This window comes from Aethalodelphis obliquidens, unplaced genomic scaffold (assembly GCF_003676395.1).
Source record: "Aethalodelphis obliquidens isolate GAN/ISIS:26980383/991018 unplaced genomic scaffold, ASM367639v1 scaffold16, whole genome shotgun sequence".
NCBI classification, from domain to species: domain Eukaryota; kingdom Metazoa; phylum Chordata; class Mammalia; order Artiodactyla; family Delphinidae; genus Aethalodelphis; species Aethalodelphis obliquidens.
Genome location: NW_020837960.1, coordinates 1,514,881 through 1,536,380, shown reverse-complemented (window position 1 = coordinate 1,536,380; position 21,500 = coordinate 1,514,881). Strand labels below are relative to the sequence as shown.

The 21,500-nt window shown below is 36.1% G+C and overlaps 1 protein-coding gene across 2 annotated transcripts in view; it reads left to right on the top strand.

Annotated features, from left to right (window-relative positions):
- The window catches only part of TDRD3 (tudor domain containing 3), a 202,139-nt gene that overhangs the window by 85,285 nt on the left and 95,354 nt on the right, over positions 1-21,500 (top strand). Inside the window, exon 3 of one of the 2 annotated variants that reach the window (XM_027116135.1) lies at positions 4,628-4,693. In XM_027116135.1, coding sequence (XP_026971936.1) covers positions 4,628-4,693 — 66 coding nt within the window. Of the gene's footprint in view, positions 1-4,627; positions 4,694-12,507; positions 12,550-21,500 lie in introns of those variants that run through there. The other variant, XM_027116136.1, reaches the window with a different exon arrangement.

The following is a 21,500-nucleotide window of genomic DNA, read 5'->3' as shown; positions in this document are numbered from 1 at the left end:
TCCATTTTAAGTTGCAGGGATGTTTGTTGAATTTGGTAATCTCATATAAGCCAATTATTAGAAATATATATTTCTTTAACATCTATTATTCAGAATTCAATGAAAAAGGGAAAAATGCAATTAAAACTCCTTTTTTTTTCACCCTGTGATCCGTTACAGAATTTCATTACATTTACAGTAGCTATGTAATAGCAGTAAAAACTGATCATATTCATGAAAACAAATTGACATTTAATTTACATAGAAACTCTAGCTAGGTTATAGCTTCTTGACAGTTGTATTTTTTCTTTCAAAGTAACTTTTCCTGTTGATAAAAGTAGTATATATGGTACCATACGACTACTTCAGAAAATACAGGAAAGTAAAATAATAAAACCAAATAATTACCGTTAATGTTTTGGTGTATATTTCTTTCCAAGCTCTTTCCCTCTACCCATTTGTATAGTTGTATCTTATCTATAATTGGGGTTGACTTTGGATGTTTTTGAAGAGTTATAAAAATTGTTTGAAGTACAGATGTAAGTAAATTAATATTCTTTTTTCAATCTTGCAGTTACCCTATGGGAGTTTTTTTTTGTATCGCCTTTGCAGTCACAGTCTATTAATCAACTTCATATACTATGATACATAATCAGTGAAATTCAGAAGAGAATTACTGTCTGATAAATCCATTATGTCACTGCAAAGTAGGTTTAGCATAAAGCAGAAAGGGCGACAACTGATAAGAGCATGTGAAGTATAAATAAATATATAACTGTGTATAACTTTTCAAATTACTTAAATTTATATTTACATAGTTAAACTTGGGTTTAAACATAAAATTTATATTTTGAAACCTGTGATTTTTTTTTTAGCTGCTTTGAAATTTTATTCAATAAGACCAACAGGTTTTTTTAGAAATTATGTGTGTTATCTGTGACTACAAATGGGAATATTTGCTAGACACTTTAACTTCCCTTGATCTGCACCCAAATTAGTGAATTTTATTTTCAAAAAATGGTATAAAGAACCCTAGTTTCGGGCTTCCCTGGTGGCACAGTGGTTGAGAGTCCACCTGCCGATGCAGGGGACACGGGTTCGTGCCCTGGTCCGGGAAGATTCCACATGCCGTGGAGCGGCTGGGCCCGTGAGCCATGGCCGCTGAGCCTGAGCGTCCGGAGCCTGTGCTCCGCAACGGGAGAGGCCACAGCAGTGAGAGGCCCGCGTACCACACACACACAAAAAAGAACCCTAGTTTCTTTGTTTATTAAAAAAAGTCCTAAAGATGATAGGAAAAAGGCTTTGTGACAATCTTCTGTTCTTTTTTATTTTTCTTATTTATATACATAGGTAAATAGCATTGAGCTATGTATAAATTGGGTATGAAACTAAGTAAAATAAGTCAACATGAAGTATTTGTCCCGTGTACATAAGAGGTACATGATTATTATTATCTTAGTGAATTAATTTGTCTTTACAATTTTCTTTAAAATATATAGTTAAATACTGCAGTCCAAAGCTATTACGCGATATAATAGGATTAAAAAAAATACTTTTAATCGGGATGAAGTCTACACCAGACAAATACTCTAAGGTTCAAGTTTATAACCTTTAAATAAAATCAGGTATATACAGTGTTTCTGTTGAAGTTTTTTAACTTTCGAGTGATTGTGGGATGTTAATCACTAATTGAGAAAGACTTGCATTATTAGTTCTTACATATAACTTATTACATATTGGGAGAATAATCCATGCATAAGCTTGCTTATGTTCTCTTCCGCCAGTGGGAACACACTGAATTTGTTCCTTTATCTAGCAGTGAACAAAGCAATGGTATGTATATGGTTTTTCTGCCCAGGGAAGTCCATTAGGCTATTATTGGGCTGCTTAGGAAGGTACTCTCTGCTTAGCATGAAATAAAATTCCAGACTCCCCCCCTTAAAAAGCAGGTGTTTACCATAGATCACATTGTTAACACAAATAATTTAGGCCGTGAACCACAGTTTCAGTTAGGGAATGGTTCAAGTGCCAAGTTCCCAGATGACACCTTCGGGCCAACTTTGTAAGCTGGCCCTTCTAAAGATAGCAGCCTCAGAGCTGCTATGTAACTCTTTTCTGCATGGGTTTTTATGTTGAATGGAGGGAGGTTCTTAATTTTTTCCTCTGTAGAATGAAGAGTAAGGATATTAAGAAATAACCTTGAAATTCAGCATGTAGTTTTGCGTTCAAATTCCTGAATTATTCAGAAAAAAATTAAATGATAGCCTAGTCTTAAATTACTAAATAATATGTAACAGTAAAAATTTTTAAGATTATTTTTAAATTTGTTTTAAGATTCTGTGTAATACAAAATGATTTGCCTAATAGATATTCTGCTGAACTTACTTGAAGAAATAGTCAGGAATCTTTTGTGCATGTGCACACGTGCGTGTTATATATTTCTCCTGCATAATTGCTTATTCACTATAAATGTATTTTTGGACCCAGTTATCCTAGTGACCCTGATATAACAGCATCTGAATCATAGAATTGCCTTTGCAGAACTCATAAATTGACTTTGAATTTAGGATGTTTAAAGATTTGGTAGGTCATTTTCATCTTGCTAAAAGAACAATGAAATAACATTCCTTATATGTGTGTAAGGCACTTTGAATATATTGTCTCCTTTTAGCCTGACAACAGCTTTGGAAGATAGAATTGGTAATATATTTTCCATGTTACAGAGGAATAAATTAACTGGATTTAGAGAATTTCTGACGTGTCCCAGGTCATATTAGTTAATTACAGTATGTAGTAAATCAAAGTTTAGGATTTTAGTCTAGTGCTCATTTCTCATTTATATTAATGCCTCATTTTATTTTAATTTTTTAATTAGTGATAAAAACCAGAAATGAAGGACCATGATGTATCATAAAATTTTTATGTATTCTGTTTTTTATACATATTTAAATATTTCAGCTTTTGAGTGACTTCAAGATAATGCTTACGTTTTTATGAACTGTTAGTTGTATTATTGACTTGTACACATTCAGATGATAACAATATGCATGTTTTATATTCGCTAAAGTAAACATGATAGCTAACATTCATTAAATGCTTACTGTTTGCAAGTCATTGTGCTGAATGCTTTACGTGCATTATTTAATCTTCAAAACAATCCTAATACAGGAAATGCTAGTATAGGAAAGTATTTTTTTCCCCATACGTTGCTTAGTATTTTCAAAGTCAAAGCCATGCAACTTGAGGTATGGTTTATAATTCTTTCACTCTATTATTGGGTGGAGGCTGCAAAAAGGATAAACCTGAAACATTGTTAAACAAGTATTTGGATTTGGGGCTTAGTTTACCTGGCAGTTCCATTCAGTGAGTTTTACTTAGGAGTGATCCTTGCATTACATTGAGAAATAAATTATAAATCATTGTAGTAAAAGACTGGAAAGGGTCTGTGAGGGTTGTATAACATGTATGCTTGTTTCTTAAGCTGACCATATATAGATATTTCAAGTAAGAGGATATTCTATTATTGTAGGTGTTCAAAGAAGACTATCCTACTTCTCTATATGTAATCCTTTTATAATACAGTAATTTTAATCATCTAGTATTTTCTCCTTAAGTGTAATATAAATTTCTCCCTTATAAATTTTGTGATTAAATGCACTCTAAGTCTGTTTTGTTTTGCTCTTGAGGCAATGAAGAGCTTCTCTTTACTATATTTAAGGAATAATAAAACAGTACAAATTTAGTTATTAATCTAACCTCACTATCTCAAGCAGCAGTATAATTTCTTAGCTTAAATAATTAGGCCTTTTTCATGAGTAGTATTAGTTTTCTTCTGAACAAATTTCTTACTTTTCCTTTAGTTTTCACTTCTTCTTACCTAAAGAAGACAAAATCCTGAAAAAGTCTGTTTTTTTTTATGTAGACTGTGTAGTTGAAGTTCTGTTTTTATGTCAGAAATCCTACAACTTTATCTTAGTCCTATGTTGTTCTTTTTTGTTTTGCTTTAGTTTGCTGAATAATATGTACTTGGGAATTTTCATGTGGTTAGTCATTTGTTCACAACTTCTGTTTCTGTAATTTGTTTAAAAAGCAAATGAAATAAGTATTTGCTACAGTATAGTCTTACAATTTCTTGCTGTTGCAGTGGTATTGTTCTCTGGGATATTTTTATGTTGTGTAGCTTTGTTATGTCATAAGTATCACAGCCTATAGAGTAATGTGTTTTCATGTCTCTGCATATCAAGGTTAGATAGAATTTAGTTGTCAAAAATATACTCTGTTTATATGTTCAAAGTAGTCATTTAGTTTTGGATTGTGGCATTAATTTTTTAGTAAGACTATATAGTTTCATAAAATCAAGTTTTAGGTTTTAATAAAGAAGACTTAGTAAGTTAAAAGGGTATCTAGAGAAGTATGACCAGATATAAATAAGGCCTTTGATGTACTTTAAACAATGTATGTATGGGACTGTGTTATTAGAAAAGATTGATTTTATATATATATATAGATCTCATAATCAGTTGCAAGACATTTATTTAAAGTTTGTTCCACACACCTTAAGTAATTTTATCTTTTGTTGGTGAGTGAAATTAGATTTAGATTCACTTTTCTCTATAATTTTATGTTAATAATAATATTTTTATTTTAGACAGACTTGAGAACAATTGGCAAGAAGTTCCTCCCCAGTGACATCAATGGTGGAAAGGTGGAAAAGGTAATGAAAAATGTTAACTTCCTGAATTATGCTAAGTACAATAAATATGAACATCTACTAAATTCCTGGAATTGTTTTTTGTCAATGAAGACTGCAACTTCAAAATATTTTGGAGGTGAACAAGTCACAGAGTTATCATTATAGTGACTTCCTATACACATGGAAAATTATTAAAGCTTAAACTTTTAAACTTTTGGTGACTTTTCAACATTAAAAAAAAACTTTTGTTTCAGGAATTGTAACTATGACACACTTACTTTACATGTGAGACTTACCAGATATTATTGGTGCTCAGGAAAAGGAACTTTTTGTATCTTTTTATTTTAGTTACCTATTAACCATATTTGTTTAATGAACTTATTAATATAAAACTATAAGATTGGGAAAGAGTGTTAGAAGCATTTTGGCAAAGCTGTGCATTTGGTTGCTGCTATCATTTTGTGTAACACATATATGTATTCATGTTACGAGTTTTTTCAGTGATGTTTTTAAAATACAAGGATACAATTTTTAGATACCAGCTAGTCAGTCTTTTACTTCTTATTCATTTGTATTCACTTTCTTCTTTTTATTTGAAAATACATGTAAATTGCATCAACCAAGAATTTTATATATGCTACTGCTCACTTTTTGAACTATTACAGAACATCATTATCTATAGTTTAAAGAAATACTTTGAATGTATATGTTTTGTGTTTGAATAAGTATTCTTATCATTTTAACACTCAGATATTTAAGATAGTTGCTGTACCTCAGATATTTTAAATTTTAGATAATTTTAAAAGGTCTGAAATGTAACAACATATTTTTCACATTTTCCCTTATGCAGTAGATGGTAATCATTTAGCTGGAAAGAAAACATGAGTTTATTTTATAATTTACAGTAGTTTTTGAAGCAGATACTCAGAGAAGAAAGTTCTACAAACTCCTCAGCAATTCATTTTAATGTTTAACAACACTCTGTGTCAGCAAACTTTAATTGTATTTTAACCTAAATTTCTTATGATGCAACTTGAAGTCCCTAACGTCTTCTTTGTCTTCCCTCAGGGGAAATGGAGAACATCTGGTTACCTTCCCTTGTGAATAAGTCTTTATATACTTGAAGCCTTGTAAATGTCAGTACCACAGGTTTCTTCTTGCTAAAGCCATCTGTCTTGGTTCCTCTGTTTATTCTGTCTCAGGCATTCCGTTCATCTTCATTGTTCTTCTCAGAGTCCTCTCCAGTTCCTTACATTTCTTTTTCTGGTTGTGGTCGTAATTCCCAGAGTTCAGCATACATCAGAATCATCCTGAGGCCTGGCTAGAACACACATTGCCAGCCTCTAACCTCTCCTGCTCCCACACCTCTGTCTCCATTGAACTGGGATAGAGCCCGAGAATTTATATTATGAACAAGTTTCTGTGGGATGTTGATTCTGCTGGTCTGGGAACCATAATTAGAAAACTTCTGGGGTATAGAACTCCAAATTATGCAGCAGTCTTGGACAGGTCTGATGAATGCAACAGTTCTTTACAGGAAAAGTAACTAACATCAAAGCAGTGGCTGCGCATCCTTATGCTAGTTGATTTAAGAAAACTAGCATTCTGGATTATTGATTTTCCATTGTTTCTTCGGGTGTCTTTAGGGATTCTCAGAACCTATCTCTGCTATAAGCTCATGGGGAAAGGTACTGATAAGAGTTTTCTCTTCCTCCAACTTCTCAGAGCATTTTTTAAAAAATACTTTATCAGTTATCTATTTTATACATATTACTGTGTATATATCAATCCCAATCTCCCAATTCATCCCACCACCGCCCCCCAGCCCCGCTTTCCCCCCTTGGTGTCCATACGTTTGTTCTCTACATCTGTGTCTCTATTTCTGCCTTGCAAACTGGTTCATCTGTACCATTTTTCTAGATTCCACATATAAGCGTTAATATACGGTATTTGTTTTTCTCTTTCTGACTTACTTCATTCTGTATGACAGTCTCTAGGTACATCCACATCTCTACAATGACCCAATTTCGTTCCTTTTTATGGCTGAGTAATATTCCATTGTATTTATGTACCACATCTTCTTCATCCATTCATCTGTCTGTGGACACCTAGGTTGCTTCTGTGACCTGGCTATTGTAAATAGTGCTGCAATGAACATTGGGGTGCATGTGTTTTTTTTTTTTAATTAATTTTATTTATTTATTTATTTTTGGCTGCGCTGGGTCTTTGTTGCTGTGCATGGGCTTTCTCTAGTTGTGTTCAGTGAGAGCTACTCTTCATTGCGGTGGCTTCTCTTGTGGAACACGGGCTCTAGGCATGTGGGCTTCAGTAGTTGTGGCACACAGGCTCAGTAGTTATGGCTCACAGGCTGTAGTGTGCAGGCTCAGTAGTTGTGGCACACGGGCTTAGTTGCTTTGTGGCATGTGGGATCTTCCTGGACCAGGGCTGGAACCCATGTCCCCTGCATTGGCGGGTGGATTCTTACCCACTGCGCCACCAGGGAAGTCCAAAAGGTGCATGTGTCTTTTTGAATTATGGTTTTCTCTCGGTATATGCCCAGTAGTGGGATTGCTGGGTCATATGGTAATTCTACTTTTAGTTTTCTAAGGAACCTCCATACTGTTCTCCATAGTGACTGTATCAATTTGGCTGTATCAATTTACATTCCCACTAACAGTGCAAGAGGGTTCCCTTTTCTCCACACCCTCTCCAGCATTTGCTGTTTGTAGATATTCTGATGATGCCCACTCAAATCAGTGTGAGGTGATACCTCATTGTAGTTTTGATTTGCATTTCTCTAATAATTAGTGATGTTGAGCAGCTTTTCATGTGCCTCTTGGCCATCTGTAAGTCTTCTTTGGAGAAATGTCTACCTAGGTCTTCTGCCAATTTTTTGATTGGGTTGTTTGTTTTTTCAATATTGAGCTGCATGAGCTGTTTATATATTTTGGAGATTAATCCTTTGTCTGTTGATTCGTTTGCAGATATTTTCTCCATTCTGAGGGTTGTCTTTTCATCTTGTTTATAGTTTCCATTGCTGTGTAAAAGCTTTTAAGTTTCATTAGGTCCCATTTGTTTATTTTTGTTTTTATTTTCATTACTCTAGGAGGTGGGTCAAAAAAGACCTTGCTGTGATTTATGTCAGAGAGTGTTCTTCATATGTTTACCTCTAAGAGTTTTATAGTGTCTGGTCTTACATTTAGGTCTTTAATCCATTTTGAATTTACTGTGTATGGTGTTAAGGAGTGTTCTAATTTCATCCTTTTACATGTAGCTGCCGAGTTTTCCCAGCATCACTTATTGAAGAGACTGTCTTTTCTCCATTGTATATCCCTGCCTCCTTTGTCACAGATTAGTTGACCATAGATGTGTGGGTTTATGTCTGGGCTTTCTATCCTGTTGCATTGATCTATAGTTCTGTTTTTCTGCCAGTACCATATTGTCTTGATTGCTGTTTGTAGTATAGTCTGAAGTCAGGGAGTCTAATTCCTCCAGCTCCGTTTTTTTCCCTCAAGATTGCTTTGGCTGTTCAGGGTCTTTTGTGTCTCCATACAAATGTTAAGATTTTTTGTTCTAGTTCTGTAAAAAATGCCATTGGTAATTTGATAGGGATTGCATTGAATCTGTAGATTGCTTTGGGTAGTATAGTGTTTTTCACAATATTGATTCTTCCATTCCAAGAACATGGTATATTTCTCCATCTGTTTGTGTCATCTTTGATTTCTTTCACCAGTGTCTTACAGTTTTCTGAATACAGGTCTTTTTTTTTTTTTTTTTTGTGGTACGCGGGCCTCCCACTGTTGTGGCCTCTCCTGTTGCGGAGCACAGGCTCCGGACACGCAGGCTCAGCGGCCATGGCTCACGGGCCCAGCCGCTCCATGGCATGTGGGATCTTCCCGGACTGGGGCACGAACCCGTGTCCCCTGCATCAACAAGCAGACTCTCAACCACTGAGCCACCAGGGAAGCCCTGAGTACAGGTCTTTTACCTCCTTACATACGTTTATTGCTAGGTAATGTATTCTTTTTGTTGCAAGGGTGAATGGGATTGTTTCCTTAATTTCTCTTTCTGATCTTTCGCTATTAGTGTATAGGAATGCAAGAGATTTCTGTGCATTAATTTTGTATCCTGTAACTTTACCAAATTAAGTGTTTAGCTCTAGTAGTTTTCTGGCTGCATCTTTAGGGTTACCTATGTATAGTATCATGTCATCTGCAAACAGTGACAGTTTTACTTCTTCTTTTCCAATTTGTATTCCTTTTATTTCTTTTTCTTCTCTGATTGCCATAGTTAGGACTTCCAAAACTATATTGAATAAGAGTGGTGAGAGTGGATATCCTTATCTTGTTCCTTATCTTAGTGAAATGCTTTCAATTTTTCACCATTGAGAATGATGTTTGCTGTGGGTTTGTCATATATGGCCTTTAATATGTTGAGTTAGGTTCCCTTCCCTCTATGCCCACTTTCTGGAGATTTTTATCATAAATGGGTGTTGAATTTTGTCAGAAGCTTTTTCTGCATCTATTGAGATGATAATATGGTTTTTATTCTTCAGTTTGTTAATATGGTATATCACATTGATTTGCATATATTGAGGAATCCTTGCATCCGTGGGATAAATCCCACTTGATCATGGTGTATGATCCTTTTAATGTGTTGTTGGATTCTGTTTGCTAGTATTTTGTTGAGGATTTTTGCATCTATATTCATCAGGGATATTGGTCTGTAATTTTCTTTTTTTATAGTATCTTTGGTTTTGGTATCAGGGTGATGGTAGCCTCATAGAATGAATTTGGGAGTGTTCCTTTCTCTGCAATGTTTGGAAAAGTTTGAGAAGGATAGGTGTTAGCTCTTCTCTAAATGTTTGATAGAATTCACCTGTGAAGCCATCTGGTCCTGGACTTTTGTTTGTTGGAAGATTCTTTTTTTTTTTTTTTTGCGCTACGTGGGCCTCGCACTGTTGTGGCCTCTCCCATTGTGGAGCACAGGTTCAGAACACGCAGGCTCAGCGGCCATGGCTCATGGGCCCAGCTGCTTCACGACATGTGGGATCTTCCCAGACCAGGGCACGAACCCGTGTCCCCTGCATCAGCAGGCGGACTCTCAACCACTGTGCCACCAGGGAATCCGTGTTGGAAGATTTTTAATCACAGTTTTAATTTCATAACTTGTGATTGGTCTGTTCATATTTTCTATTTCTTCCTGCTTCAGTGTTTGAAGGTTATACCTTTTTAAATTTTTGTCCATTTCTTCCAGGTTGTCCATTTTATTGGCATAGAGTTGCTTGTAGTAGTCTCTTATGGTGCTTTGTATTTCTGTGGTGTCCATTGTAATTTCTCCTTTTTCATTTCTAGTTTTATTGATTTGAGTCCTCTTCCTTTTTTTCTTGATGAGTCTGGCTAAAGGTTTCTCAATTTTGTTTATCTTCTCAAAGAACCAGCTTTTAGTTTTATTGATCCTTGCTATTGTTGTCTTTGTTTCTATTTCATTTATTTCTGCTCTGATTTATGAAATCTCTCCTTCTACTAAGCTTGGGTTTTGTTTGTTCTTTTTTCTCCAGTTCCTTTAGGTGTAAAGTTAGATTGTTCATTTGAGATTTTTCTTGTTTCTTGCTATAAATTTCCCTCTTAGAACAGCTTTTGCTTCATCCCGTAGGTTTTGGATCATCGTGTTTTCCTGGTCATTTGTCTCTAGGTATATTTTGATTTCCTTGTTGATGTCTTCAGTGATCTCTTGGTAATTTAGTAACGTATTGTTTAGCTTCCATTGTTTGTGTTTTTTATGTTTTTTCCCCGGTAATTTATTTCTGGTCTCATAGCGTTGTGGTCTGAAAAGTTGCTTGATATGATTTCAGTTTTCTTAAATTTACCGACGCTTGATTTGTGACCCAAAATGTCATCTATCCTGGAGAATGTTCTGTGTGCACTTGGGAAGAAAGTGTAATCTGCTGTTTTTGGATGGAATATCCTATAAATATCAATTAAATATCTGGTCTATTGTATCATTTAAAGCTTATGTTTCCTTATTAATTTTTCGTCTGGGTGATCTGTCCATTGGTGTAAGTGCGGTGTTGAAGTCCCCCACTATTATTGTGTTACTGTCGATTTCCTCTTTTATAGTTGTTAGCATTTGCCTTATATATTGAGGTGTTTCTATGTTGGGTGCATATATATTTATAATTGTTATATCTTCTTCTTGGATTGATCTGTTGATCATTATGTAGTGTCCTTCCTTGTCTCTTGTAACATTCTTTATTTTAAAGTCTATTTTATCTGATATGAGTATTGCTACTCCAGCTTTCTTTTGATTTCCATTTGCTTGGGATATCTTTTTCCATCCCTTCACTTTCATCCTGTATGTGTTCCTAGGTCTGAAGTGTGTCTCTTGTAGACAGTATATATACATGTCTTATGTTTGTATCCATTCAGCAAGCCTGTTTCTTTTGATTGGAGCATTTAATCCATTCACACTTAAGGTTATTATTGATATGTGTGTTCCTGTTCCCATTTTCTTAATTGTTTTGGTTTTGTTTTTGTAGGTCCTTTTCTTCTCTTGTGTTTTCCACTTAGAGAAGTTCCTTTAGCATTTGTTGTAGACTTGGTTTGGTGGTGCTGAATTCTCTTAGCTTTTGCTTGTCTGTAAAGCTTTTGATTTCTCTATAGAATCTGATGAGATCCTTTTCAGGTAGAGTAATCTTGGTTGTAGGTTCTTCCCTTTAATCACTTTAAATATATTGTGCCACTCCTTTCTGGCTTGTAGAGTTTCTACCGAGAAATCAGCTGTTAACCTTATGGGAGTTCTCTTGTATGTTATTTGTTGTTTTTCCCTTGCTGCTTTCAATAATTTTTTTTTGTCTTTAATTTTTGTCAATTTGATTATTATGTATCTCGGCATGTTTCTCCTTGGGTTTTTCCTGCCTGGGACTCTGCGCTTCCTGGACTTGGGGGCTGTTTCCTTTCCCATGTTAGGGAAGTTTTTGACTATAATATCTTCAAATATTTTCTCGGGTCCTTTCTGTCTCTCTTCTCCTTTGGGACCCCCCTTAATGTGAATGTTGATGCATTTAATGTCCCAGACATCTCTTAGGCTGTCTACATTTCTTTTCATTCTTTTTTCTTTATTCTGTTCCACAGCAGTGAATTCCACCATTCTGTCTTCCAGGTCACTTCTCCTTTCTTCTGCCTCAGTTATTCTACTATTGATTCCTTCTAGTGTATTTTTCATTTCAGTTATTGTATTGTTCATCTTTGTTTGTATGTTCTTTAATTCTTCTAGGTATTTGTTAAACATTTCTTGCATCTTCTCGATCTTTGCCTGCATTCTTTTTCCGATGTCCTGGATCATCTTCACTATCATTATTCTGAATTCTTTTTTCTGGAAGGTTGCGTATCTCCACTTCATTCATGTGTTTTTCTGGGATTTTATCTTGTTCCTTCATCTGGTACATAGTCCTCTGCCTTTTCATGTTCTCTATCTTTCTATAAATGTGGTTTTCGTTGCACAGGCTGCAGGATTGTAGTTCTTTTTGCTTTTGCTGTCTACCCTTTGGTGGATGATGCTATCTAAGAGTCTTGTGCAAGCTTCCTAATGGAGGGACTGGTGGTGCGTAGAGCTGGGTGTTGCTCTGGTGGGCAGAGCTCAGTAAAACTTTAAACCACTTGTCTGCTGATGGGTGGGGCTGAGTTCCCTCCCTGTTGTTTGTTTGGCCTGAGGCGACCCAGCGCTGGAAGGGACAGGCTCTTTGGTGGGGCTAATGGCAGATCCAGGAGGGCTCATGCCAAGGAGTACCTTCCAGAACTTCTGCTGCCAGTGTCCTTTTCCCCGTGGTTAGCCACAGCCACCCCCCACCTCTGCAGGACACCCTCCAACAGTAGCAGGTAGGTCTGGTTCATTCTCCTATGGGTTCACTTCTCCTTCCCCCTGGGTCATGATGCACACACTACTTTGTGTTTGCCCTCCAAGAGTTCAGTCTCTTTTTCCCCCTGTCCTGTCGAAGTCCTGTAATAAAATTCCACTAGCCTTCAAAATCTGGTTCTCTGGGAATGTCTTCTCCTGTCGCCAGACCCCCAGGTTGGGAAGACTGATGTGGGGCTCAGAACCTTCACTCCAATGGGTGGACTTCTGTGGTATAATTGTTCTCCAGTTTGTGAGTCACCCATCCAGTGGTTATGGGACTTGATTTTATTGTGATTGTGCCTCTCCTACTGTCTTGTTTCGGCTTCTCCTTTGTCTTTGGATGTGGCGTATCTTTTTTGGTGAGTTCCAGTGTCTTCCTGTCGATTTTGCAGCAGTTAGCTGTGATTCTGGTGTTTTTGCAAGGGCGAGTGAGCGCACGCCCTTCTACTCTGCCAGCTTCTCACAAAGTTTTATAAGTGGTCTCTTCAGAATTTCCTTTGAATGTAGCTAACAAAAAAAATATATAACTTAGAATATTTGAATCTAGAATTTTCTTTGCCAAATTTTATCCTTTGAAATATTTTTAATGCTGATGTAGATTTAGTTTATACATAAAATGAAAAGATAGAAAATAAGCTCTATTCACATGCAACAGAAGTAGAGTGGGATTAACTGCCTTTCTGCTCTTCCCATTTATATTTTTCCTTCAGACGCCAAGTATAATTCTCTTCACATTATTCGTGAAAATGTTCTGAAAATTAATTTTAATAGAATTTTTAGAAGCCAACGCACGGGAATTACTCATTTTATTTGCCTTTGGTTAAAACTGCATACATTATATAAAAATATAACTACTTTCAGGCAAAAGTAAATGTTTAAGGAATGTATTTTTGACATGAATTACTTGTGTGTCTGTCTGTAAAATAAGACTAATACAGTAAAAGTTGCTTTATTTGTGCCTTTATTGGAAAGCTTTATTACCCAGCACTTCATCATGTTAATGGTGACAGAGTCATTAAGACATGGGTCTAGACACTAAAATTATATAATAGTTCTTATTTAAAATAAATTTTAAATAAATTTTATTTTAATCTGTGCATAAGATAAGCAGAGTATTTGAATAAGTAATCTTCCTGTTCCTTGAACATGTCAGATTCTGGTATAAAATAATATTATTTTCTAATTTTCTTTTAATAGTAAAAAAAATAGCAAATGAAAGAAAGAACTGTATTACCTAGTGATTTTCCAAATAGATCATACTAGAAACTAATTTTGCAAAAACTAATTTAGACAGGAAATTTAAAGTGTGAGATAGACTAGCTGTCCCAGGAAGCAGAGGCATGGTTTTGCTGTGCTTCAGATACGATGTGGAGAGGGAGCAGAAAACAGTAGGGGCTGGTAACATATTGGACAGATACAGATTTTAGAATTATTGGACTAGATTTAAATCCTCATTCTTCTGCTTATTATGTTTTTGTGACTTCTGGTAGTTATTTAATCTTGCCAGATTTTAATTTTCTTATCATTCAAATATTATGTCCCTTATGACATTGAAGAATTAAGTAACATAATCTATGTGACATCTTAAATGTAGCGCAATGTGTATGGCAAGTATTGAGCATTATGAGACATTTAGGGTGGTATTTTTGTCCTGGAGATCTAAGAGTGCATGTTTATTACCTCAGTATGTTATCTTGTTACTTAGAGATCTCCAAGGGAATGCAGTAAATGAAGTAAGGCAAATGGATACTTCATTATTGACTGTGTTTTAGCCCCAGCCCCTAATGCAGAACTTTATCACTTGAGCTAGGTTGATCTTAGTATAATAGAATCAAAGTAGGTCAAATTTCTGCTTTATTTCTACTAAGTTCCATGCTTGCCTGTGATATTACCACTCCTAAGAGAGAAAGCCAAAGAAAAAAGAATTGGAGAGCATTTGCCCCAGCGTTTAAGAAGCAAATCCTTAATAAGCAAGAGAAGAGAGGAGGCTGTCTTTTTAGGAGCTACTTCCATTAGTTTTGTGTGAGTCCTTTAAAAGAGCCGTAGTCCTGTGTCTTCTATCCCCCTTGGAAGCTTATTCATTAGGCCCCAGGCTCCATCCAATGTACTAGAGATTCTGCAAGACAGAGCAGTAATCCTCTTTAGAAGTAGATTAAAGGAATGTAGAGAGGAGTCTTCAAACTTCTTCTCCTGAGAGGCCAAAAGTAAATGCTTACATACTGTGTATTGTTATTATCATAACTAATAAGACTTAGATAACAGCATTTTCAGCATTTGGAAAGGAAGTGTAGAGAGAGCTATGATCCGGTAGGAGAGATGGTAGGTCTGTAGTTAGGAGAAGACAGTTAATCCTGGAACATTGTATTTACATCTGTTTTGTCCTAAGACAAACTGGGACCTTCAGAAGGGCACTGTCATCTGAAGTTTGAAACTGAAGTCTTAATAATTCTATTAGTTATCACTGATTATTTTGTGAGGAAGTAGGATGGCCAAAAAAATGCAAGTAACTTTGTTAGTAATTACTGTAATAGTTCTGTTCACATTCTTTTCTCTTTCCTCCCATCCTCTTTCTTTTTTTAACATCTTTATTGCAGTATAATTGCTTTACAATGGTGTGTTAGTTTCTGCTTTATAATAAAGTGAATCAGTTATACATATACGTATGTTCCCATATCTCTTCCCTCTTGCATCTCCCTCCCTCCCACCCTCCCTATCCCACCCCTCTACCATTCTCTTCTTAATATTATTTTGCAGTTCCCATATTTTCTCCTTAAGGTTGCTTGTAACCTTGATGCAAAGGTTTCAGACAAATTTAAAAAGTAGTTAGAGTGGGAAGATGACACTTTTCTCCAGGGTTCTAAGCCTAAGCTAGATTTTCCCATAAGCAGTTTATGTTTGACTTTTAGGCCATAAAGGTTTTTAGAGTGGAGCAATATGTGCCGAGGAAGCTATATGCTGCAACTTCTGAGTTTTTCAGGGCAGGCTTTGTATATCTAGATATTACAAGGTTCTGGAATATTTAGCTTGTAAGGTAAAAATCATGGAAAGAAGTCATGACAAAATGGAAGTAAAACTATGCTTCCTATAAAACTGTTTAATATTTTTCATATTCTTCTCCAAGTTTAATATTTTGTTGTAGTTATTTTCATAGCTTTAGCCTTTGAACCAAGGTGTAGAAGTTAATTATAAAATATAGGTTAATGTAAAAATGCTTTATTACCAGTCCAGCTGTGTGAGGACTTTAATGCATTACTGTGAAGCCCTAACAGGAGAGGCTTTCCAGATCTGTGTTTATTTTTTCATCTAAGTTTTAGGACTGACAGGTTGTATATGCATGTTTGTTTTTTTTTTTCGGTACGTGGGCCTCTCACTGTTGTGGCCTCTCCCGTTGTGGGGCGCAGGCTCAGGGGCCATGGCTCACGAGTCCAGCCGCTCCGCGGCATGTGGGATCCTCCCAGACCGGGGCACGAACCCGCATCCCCTGCATCGGCAGGCGGACTCTCAACCACTGCGCCACCAGGGAAGCCCTGTATATGCATTTTTAAATGTGAAACTGCGATTAAAGGCCTAATCTATCCGTATAGAAGTGACCTTCTCAAAGCCTCAGCAACACCAACATCAACCACAAGATGGCTTCACTGCCTTAAAATTCAAACTGAATGCCCTCTCACCCTCAGACAATATAGAACTTGGATGTTTTCAGAAAAAAAAATAATTGAAAAATGTTTTAAGTTAAATAAATTGTGTCATGTTTTATATATGTTAATAAATAATACAATTTACCAGTTTCTTTTAGTGAGTTATTAAAATTAAACATGCACTTTTAATTTTAGAAAAATGGATTACTAAAATTCTGGTATTACTGTGCTTTATTTACAAGCACTTATTGGTAATTATTAGTAGGACTTCTGTGTAGTTTGAAAGCAACTGCACAAAACAATCTATAGAATATATATTAGATACTCTAATAATAATTGAAAAACTGTTCACTTTTTTTTTTTTTCTAATTCTCCCAGAAAATGAAAAGCTATAGCAGTGAAGGATGGAAATAGGCAAATGACACATTGAAAGAAGTGTTACTTTTGACTGGAGTCCCACAATGTTTTTCTTGTAATTGATTGGCTGTAATTGCCCTGATTGAATAAAAGCAAATTATCTGCTGTGCTGTTACTTTGATGTATAAAGTGATGTTTTTTCAGGCGATCTCAAGTTTGGGAAAACCTATTCAATATTTTGTTGTCTTTTTGTCTATTACTAGACATTTATAATACCCTGTTTTTAAAATTTCTAAGGGGTAGAAACTTCTAGATCTTCTATTAGGTATACCACCATATTTATGATTCAGGAAGTTTTTCTTTTATTATTATTTATTTATTTATCCATTTAAACTCTCTTGACGTATATGAATATCAATTGAAAAATTTGAAATCAGGATTAGGGACTACCTTCCCAAAGCTATTTCTTTCAATGTTCCTTTTGCTTTTTTTTTTTTTTTTTCCCGTACGCGGGCCTCTCACTGTTGTGGCCTCTCCCGTTGCAGAGCACAGGCTCCAGACACGCAGACTCAGTGGCCATGGCTCACGGGCCCAGCCACTCCGCGGCATGTGGGATCCTCCCGGACTGGGGCACGAACCCGTGTCCCCTGCATCGGCAGGCGGACTCTCAACCACTGCGCCACCAGGGAAGCCCTCCTTTTGCTTTTAACCTGCTTTCTTCTTGACCTTTATTGGTACAAGCCCCTAACTTACCTAGGAGAACCCTGGTTTTCAGTAAACACTTCTTCTTTCTCTTTATTGAGAACCTACTTTGTGCCAGGTCCCATGTTAAATAATCTGTGTAATCGTCAGAACAGCATTGAAAAATAGAAATCATTACCAATCTCTGTTTTACTTTAGAGATGAGGGAACTGCAGCTTTTCTAAAATCATAGTCTTTTGTTGCTATAGGGCCTTAATAATTGCCGTGTGAATGGAATGTTCTTCCCTCAGCTGTCAGGAAAACTGCTATTTAGTCTTCAAATTCCAACTTGAATGCCACTTCTCTTCTAATTTTCTTGACCTCTTTTGAACAGAATTAATTTTTAAGAGTTATTCCCACTGCCCTTTATACCTACATGTTTTTAGTATGTAACAAATTTTATCATAGTTTTAGAATGTATGAAACAAAGAAGACAGACTTTGGTATGTGGCATATCTGAGTTTGAATTCTAATTCTACCTCTTACTGGCTGGGTAACCTCTGTCAAAATACTTTATCCTCTGCTCTCAATTTTCTCATTTAAGACACACAAATGATCCTAATATACTTTTTAGTTCTGGAGGTAAATTAAATAACTTATGTAGGACTTCCCTGGTGGCCCAGTGGTTGAGAATCCACCTGTCAATGCAGGGGACATGGGTTCGAGCCCTGGTCCAGGAAGATCCCACATGCCGTGGAGCAACTAAATCTGCACCACAACTGCTGAGCCTGCGCTCAAGAGTCTGTGAGCCACAACTACTGAAACCGTGCGCCTAGAGCCCATGCTCTGCAACGAGAAGCCACTGCAGTGAGAAGCCCATGCACCACAACGAAGAGTAGCCCCGCTCTCCGCAACTAGAGAAAGCCCATGCGTAGCAACAAATACAGCCAAAAATAAAATAAATAAGTAAATAAATTTATTAAAAAAATAACATGTAAAAATCCTGCCACATTTTCTGGTGTATCTAGTAAGTGCTAAATAAATTATAGTAAAAACACAAGGTAACTTTTTTATCAAGCAATTTTTGAATGTATATATGTGCTAAGTGCAGGGGCTGCAGAGATCAACAGGACAGCCCCTGCCTTCTTGAAGCATATACCCTAATAAGATCAAGAAACCAACAATGTCAGTATAGTGGAACAAATGCTATGTCAGAAGTACATACAAGGGAGGGGTAGCCATCTCAGCTTGTTAAGCTTAGTGAGATGAGGTGGAGAGGTTGCTTTTCTTGCTAGACTGTTAGTTTTTAGACTTGTAATTCTCAATAAGGGAATAATAGGTAAATCCCCATTTGGGGGAATATTTAACATCTTACAGTGGGAGAGTGTATCTGGTGTGTGTATAAAGATTATATATGTATACACATGCATACACACACACACGTATTATTTATATTTAGAAAATAAAACTACCCCAAAAAAGGTATTTTATTATACAAACTATAGAAAATAGACCTTGACAAAATCTTGCCTGATAATAATACATGGAAGATAAGTAAGTTAACATTTATACTTCCTAGAACCTGAATTCTCTTCCTTTGTTTGGGGGAATTTCCCATTTTCAAAGTCTTGGTGGTGGAAAAGAAAATGCCGGATACTTTTTCCCCAGCCTCCTTTGCACCTATGCCGTGCACATGTACCTCAGCTGTACTAGTTCAGGTATAGCTGCATAGGACACGGGTTAGTCACACAAAAAAGCAGGAATTGTGGTGAATCCTCTCTGGTAGTGGCAGAAGCTACAGCAGGATTGAGTTTCTAGGGTAATAGCTGCCAACAGTGCTGGGGTCAGTGTCCAGGGCTAGTGAAATTGATAGTACAAGGTGTAGAGCTAGATGCTTGAGTGTGCTGGATCTAGCTTGTTCCAACTGATGAAGGCCGAATGTCAGCATCTCTTCCCTGTTTAGAGGTGAGTAGTTGAAATCAGCCATGGAAATTGGAAAATGCTACAAATTAGGGCTTCTTCTCTACCCTTCCTATCCCAAACTGTTTCATCAACATACTACTGCCATTAAACCAGTCTGTGGTTTGATTTTCACTGTTATTCTTGCTGTGAAGGCTACAGACTTAGTTCTCTAATACTCCTGACACCTCTGTGAACTACCCAATGTCTTAATTTCAAAATGTTATGTAAATTATTTGAGCAATTTTAATGTAATATTGGATATATACAAACATATCTCTTTTGAAGCTTAAAAATGAGGTGAGCACCTCTGAAGCCTCAGCCTGATGTAAGAACTAGAACATTACAATGCCATTCTGTCCTACCTCTTCCTCTCCCAAACACCAAGAAATGATTGTTGTGAATTTTGACTTTAGCTTTTCTTGACTTTTGGAAGAAATATTTTAGTTATATATGTAGTTATTTCTGTATAATATATTGTTTTTAAGAGAGAGGGTTTTTTTAAAAAAATTTTATTTATTTATTTATTTATTTTTGGCTGCATTGGGTCTTGGCTGCTGCAGTGGGCTTTTCTGTAGTTGCGGCAAGTGGGGGCTACTCTTGCGGTGCGTGGGCTTCTCATTGCAGTGGCTGCTCTTGTGGCGGAGCATGGGCTCTAGGCACACGGGATTAAGTAGTTGTGGCACGCGGGCTCTAGAGTGCAGACTCAGTAGTCATGACGCATGGGCCTAGCTGCTCTGTGGCATGTGGGATCTTCCCGGACTAGGGCTCGAACCCATGTCCCCTGCATTGGTAGGTGGATTCTTAACCACTACGCCACCAGGGAGGTCCTACTGTTTAGTTTTTAAGCTTTACAAAATGTTAACAGATTGTCTGCTGTAGCTTGCTTTTATCATTCAGTGTGATGGCTGTAACATATGTCCATGTTGTATATACCTAATATTCATTCATTTTCACTTTTATATAATATTAAGCTATCTAAATATACCATAATTTACTTATTCATTCTCCTGTTGATGGATATTTAGATGTGTTTCTTTTTCTCTTCTTTCTTTTTTTTCTTTAAATAATAGATGCACTACTACTACGTCTAGGAACAAACTTGTATATTTTTTCTGATGCATATGTGTAAGAGTTTCTTTAGGGAATATAACCAGGAATTGAATTATTGTATGCTAGAGTAAGCCAGTGTTCAACTTTACCAGATAATGCCAAATTATTTTTCAAAGTGGTTGTACCAATTTGTATTACCTTCAGTAGTGTATGTGAGATCCCATTGATCCATGTCTTTTGTGGCACTTGATATTATCAAATTTTTCTAATCTTTTGGTTGTAACATACATTATTCTTCCTCAGGCTACTCTGTCCCTGATGACCTCCTTCCCCGATATACATTTTAGAATCAAATGATCAAGTTTCTTAAAATGGGTCAGAGTTTTGATCAAGTTTCAAATGATCAAATGATCAAGTTTCTTAAAATGGGTCAGAATGAAATTGCATTGAATCTGCATATCAGCTTAAAGACAATTGACATCTTTATGATAACTAATTACAAGTGAAATGCTGGTAAGCTGCCTCTCTGAAGAGGAAAAAGTAAAGCCCTAATATGTAGTAGTTGCCACTATTTGTAGTATAAAAATTCCTGCAGTGGCTGATTATAAGTTATACTATGAAATCACCAAAGCCGGAATTGGGAAGAAGTGCTCATAACAGGCACTTGTGAACTGGCCTGAGCTGGCTTCAGCACACCTTTGGATGTATCTCTTCATTTATTTAGTTTTGTCCATGAAGATTTATAATTTATTGAAAGTATATAGGTTGTGTATCTATATGCAAGCTTTATGCTCGGAACTTCCTATTTTTGTTGTTGTAAATGGTGTTTTTTAAAAAAAATACTGTTTTTTTCTCTGTTAGGGGTACATAAAAAGGTAACCAATAATTGTATGCTAATCTTAAATTTGCTATCTTGTACTTATTATTCTTAATAATATATCTGTGTATTATTTTACATTTTCTCTATAAATACGCCTTTTGTTGACACTTCACATGAATGGGATCACACAATATATACTTTGTTGTATCTGGCTTCTTTCACTTACTGTCATGTTTTTGAGGTGAGTCCATGATGTAGCATGTATCAGTAGTCTGTTACTATTTATTGCTGAGTAGTATTCCATTGTATGGACTTTACTTTTTCCTTTCCATTCTCTAGTTGATGGACATTTAGATTGGTATGCATAGGTCTCTTATTGTTTTTTCATTGCTACTGAAAGTATGTTTGTGTTTTTATTATTATT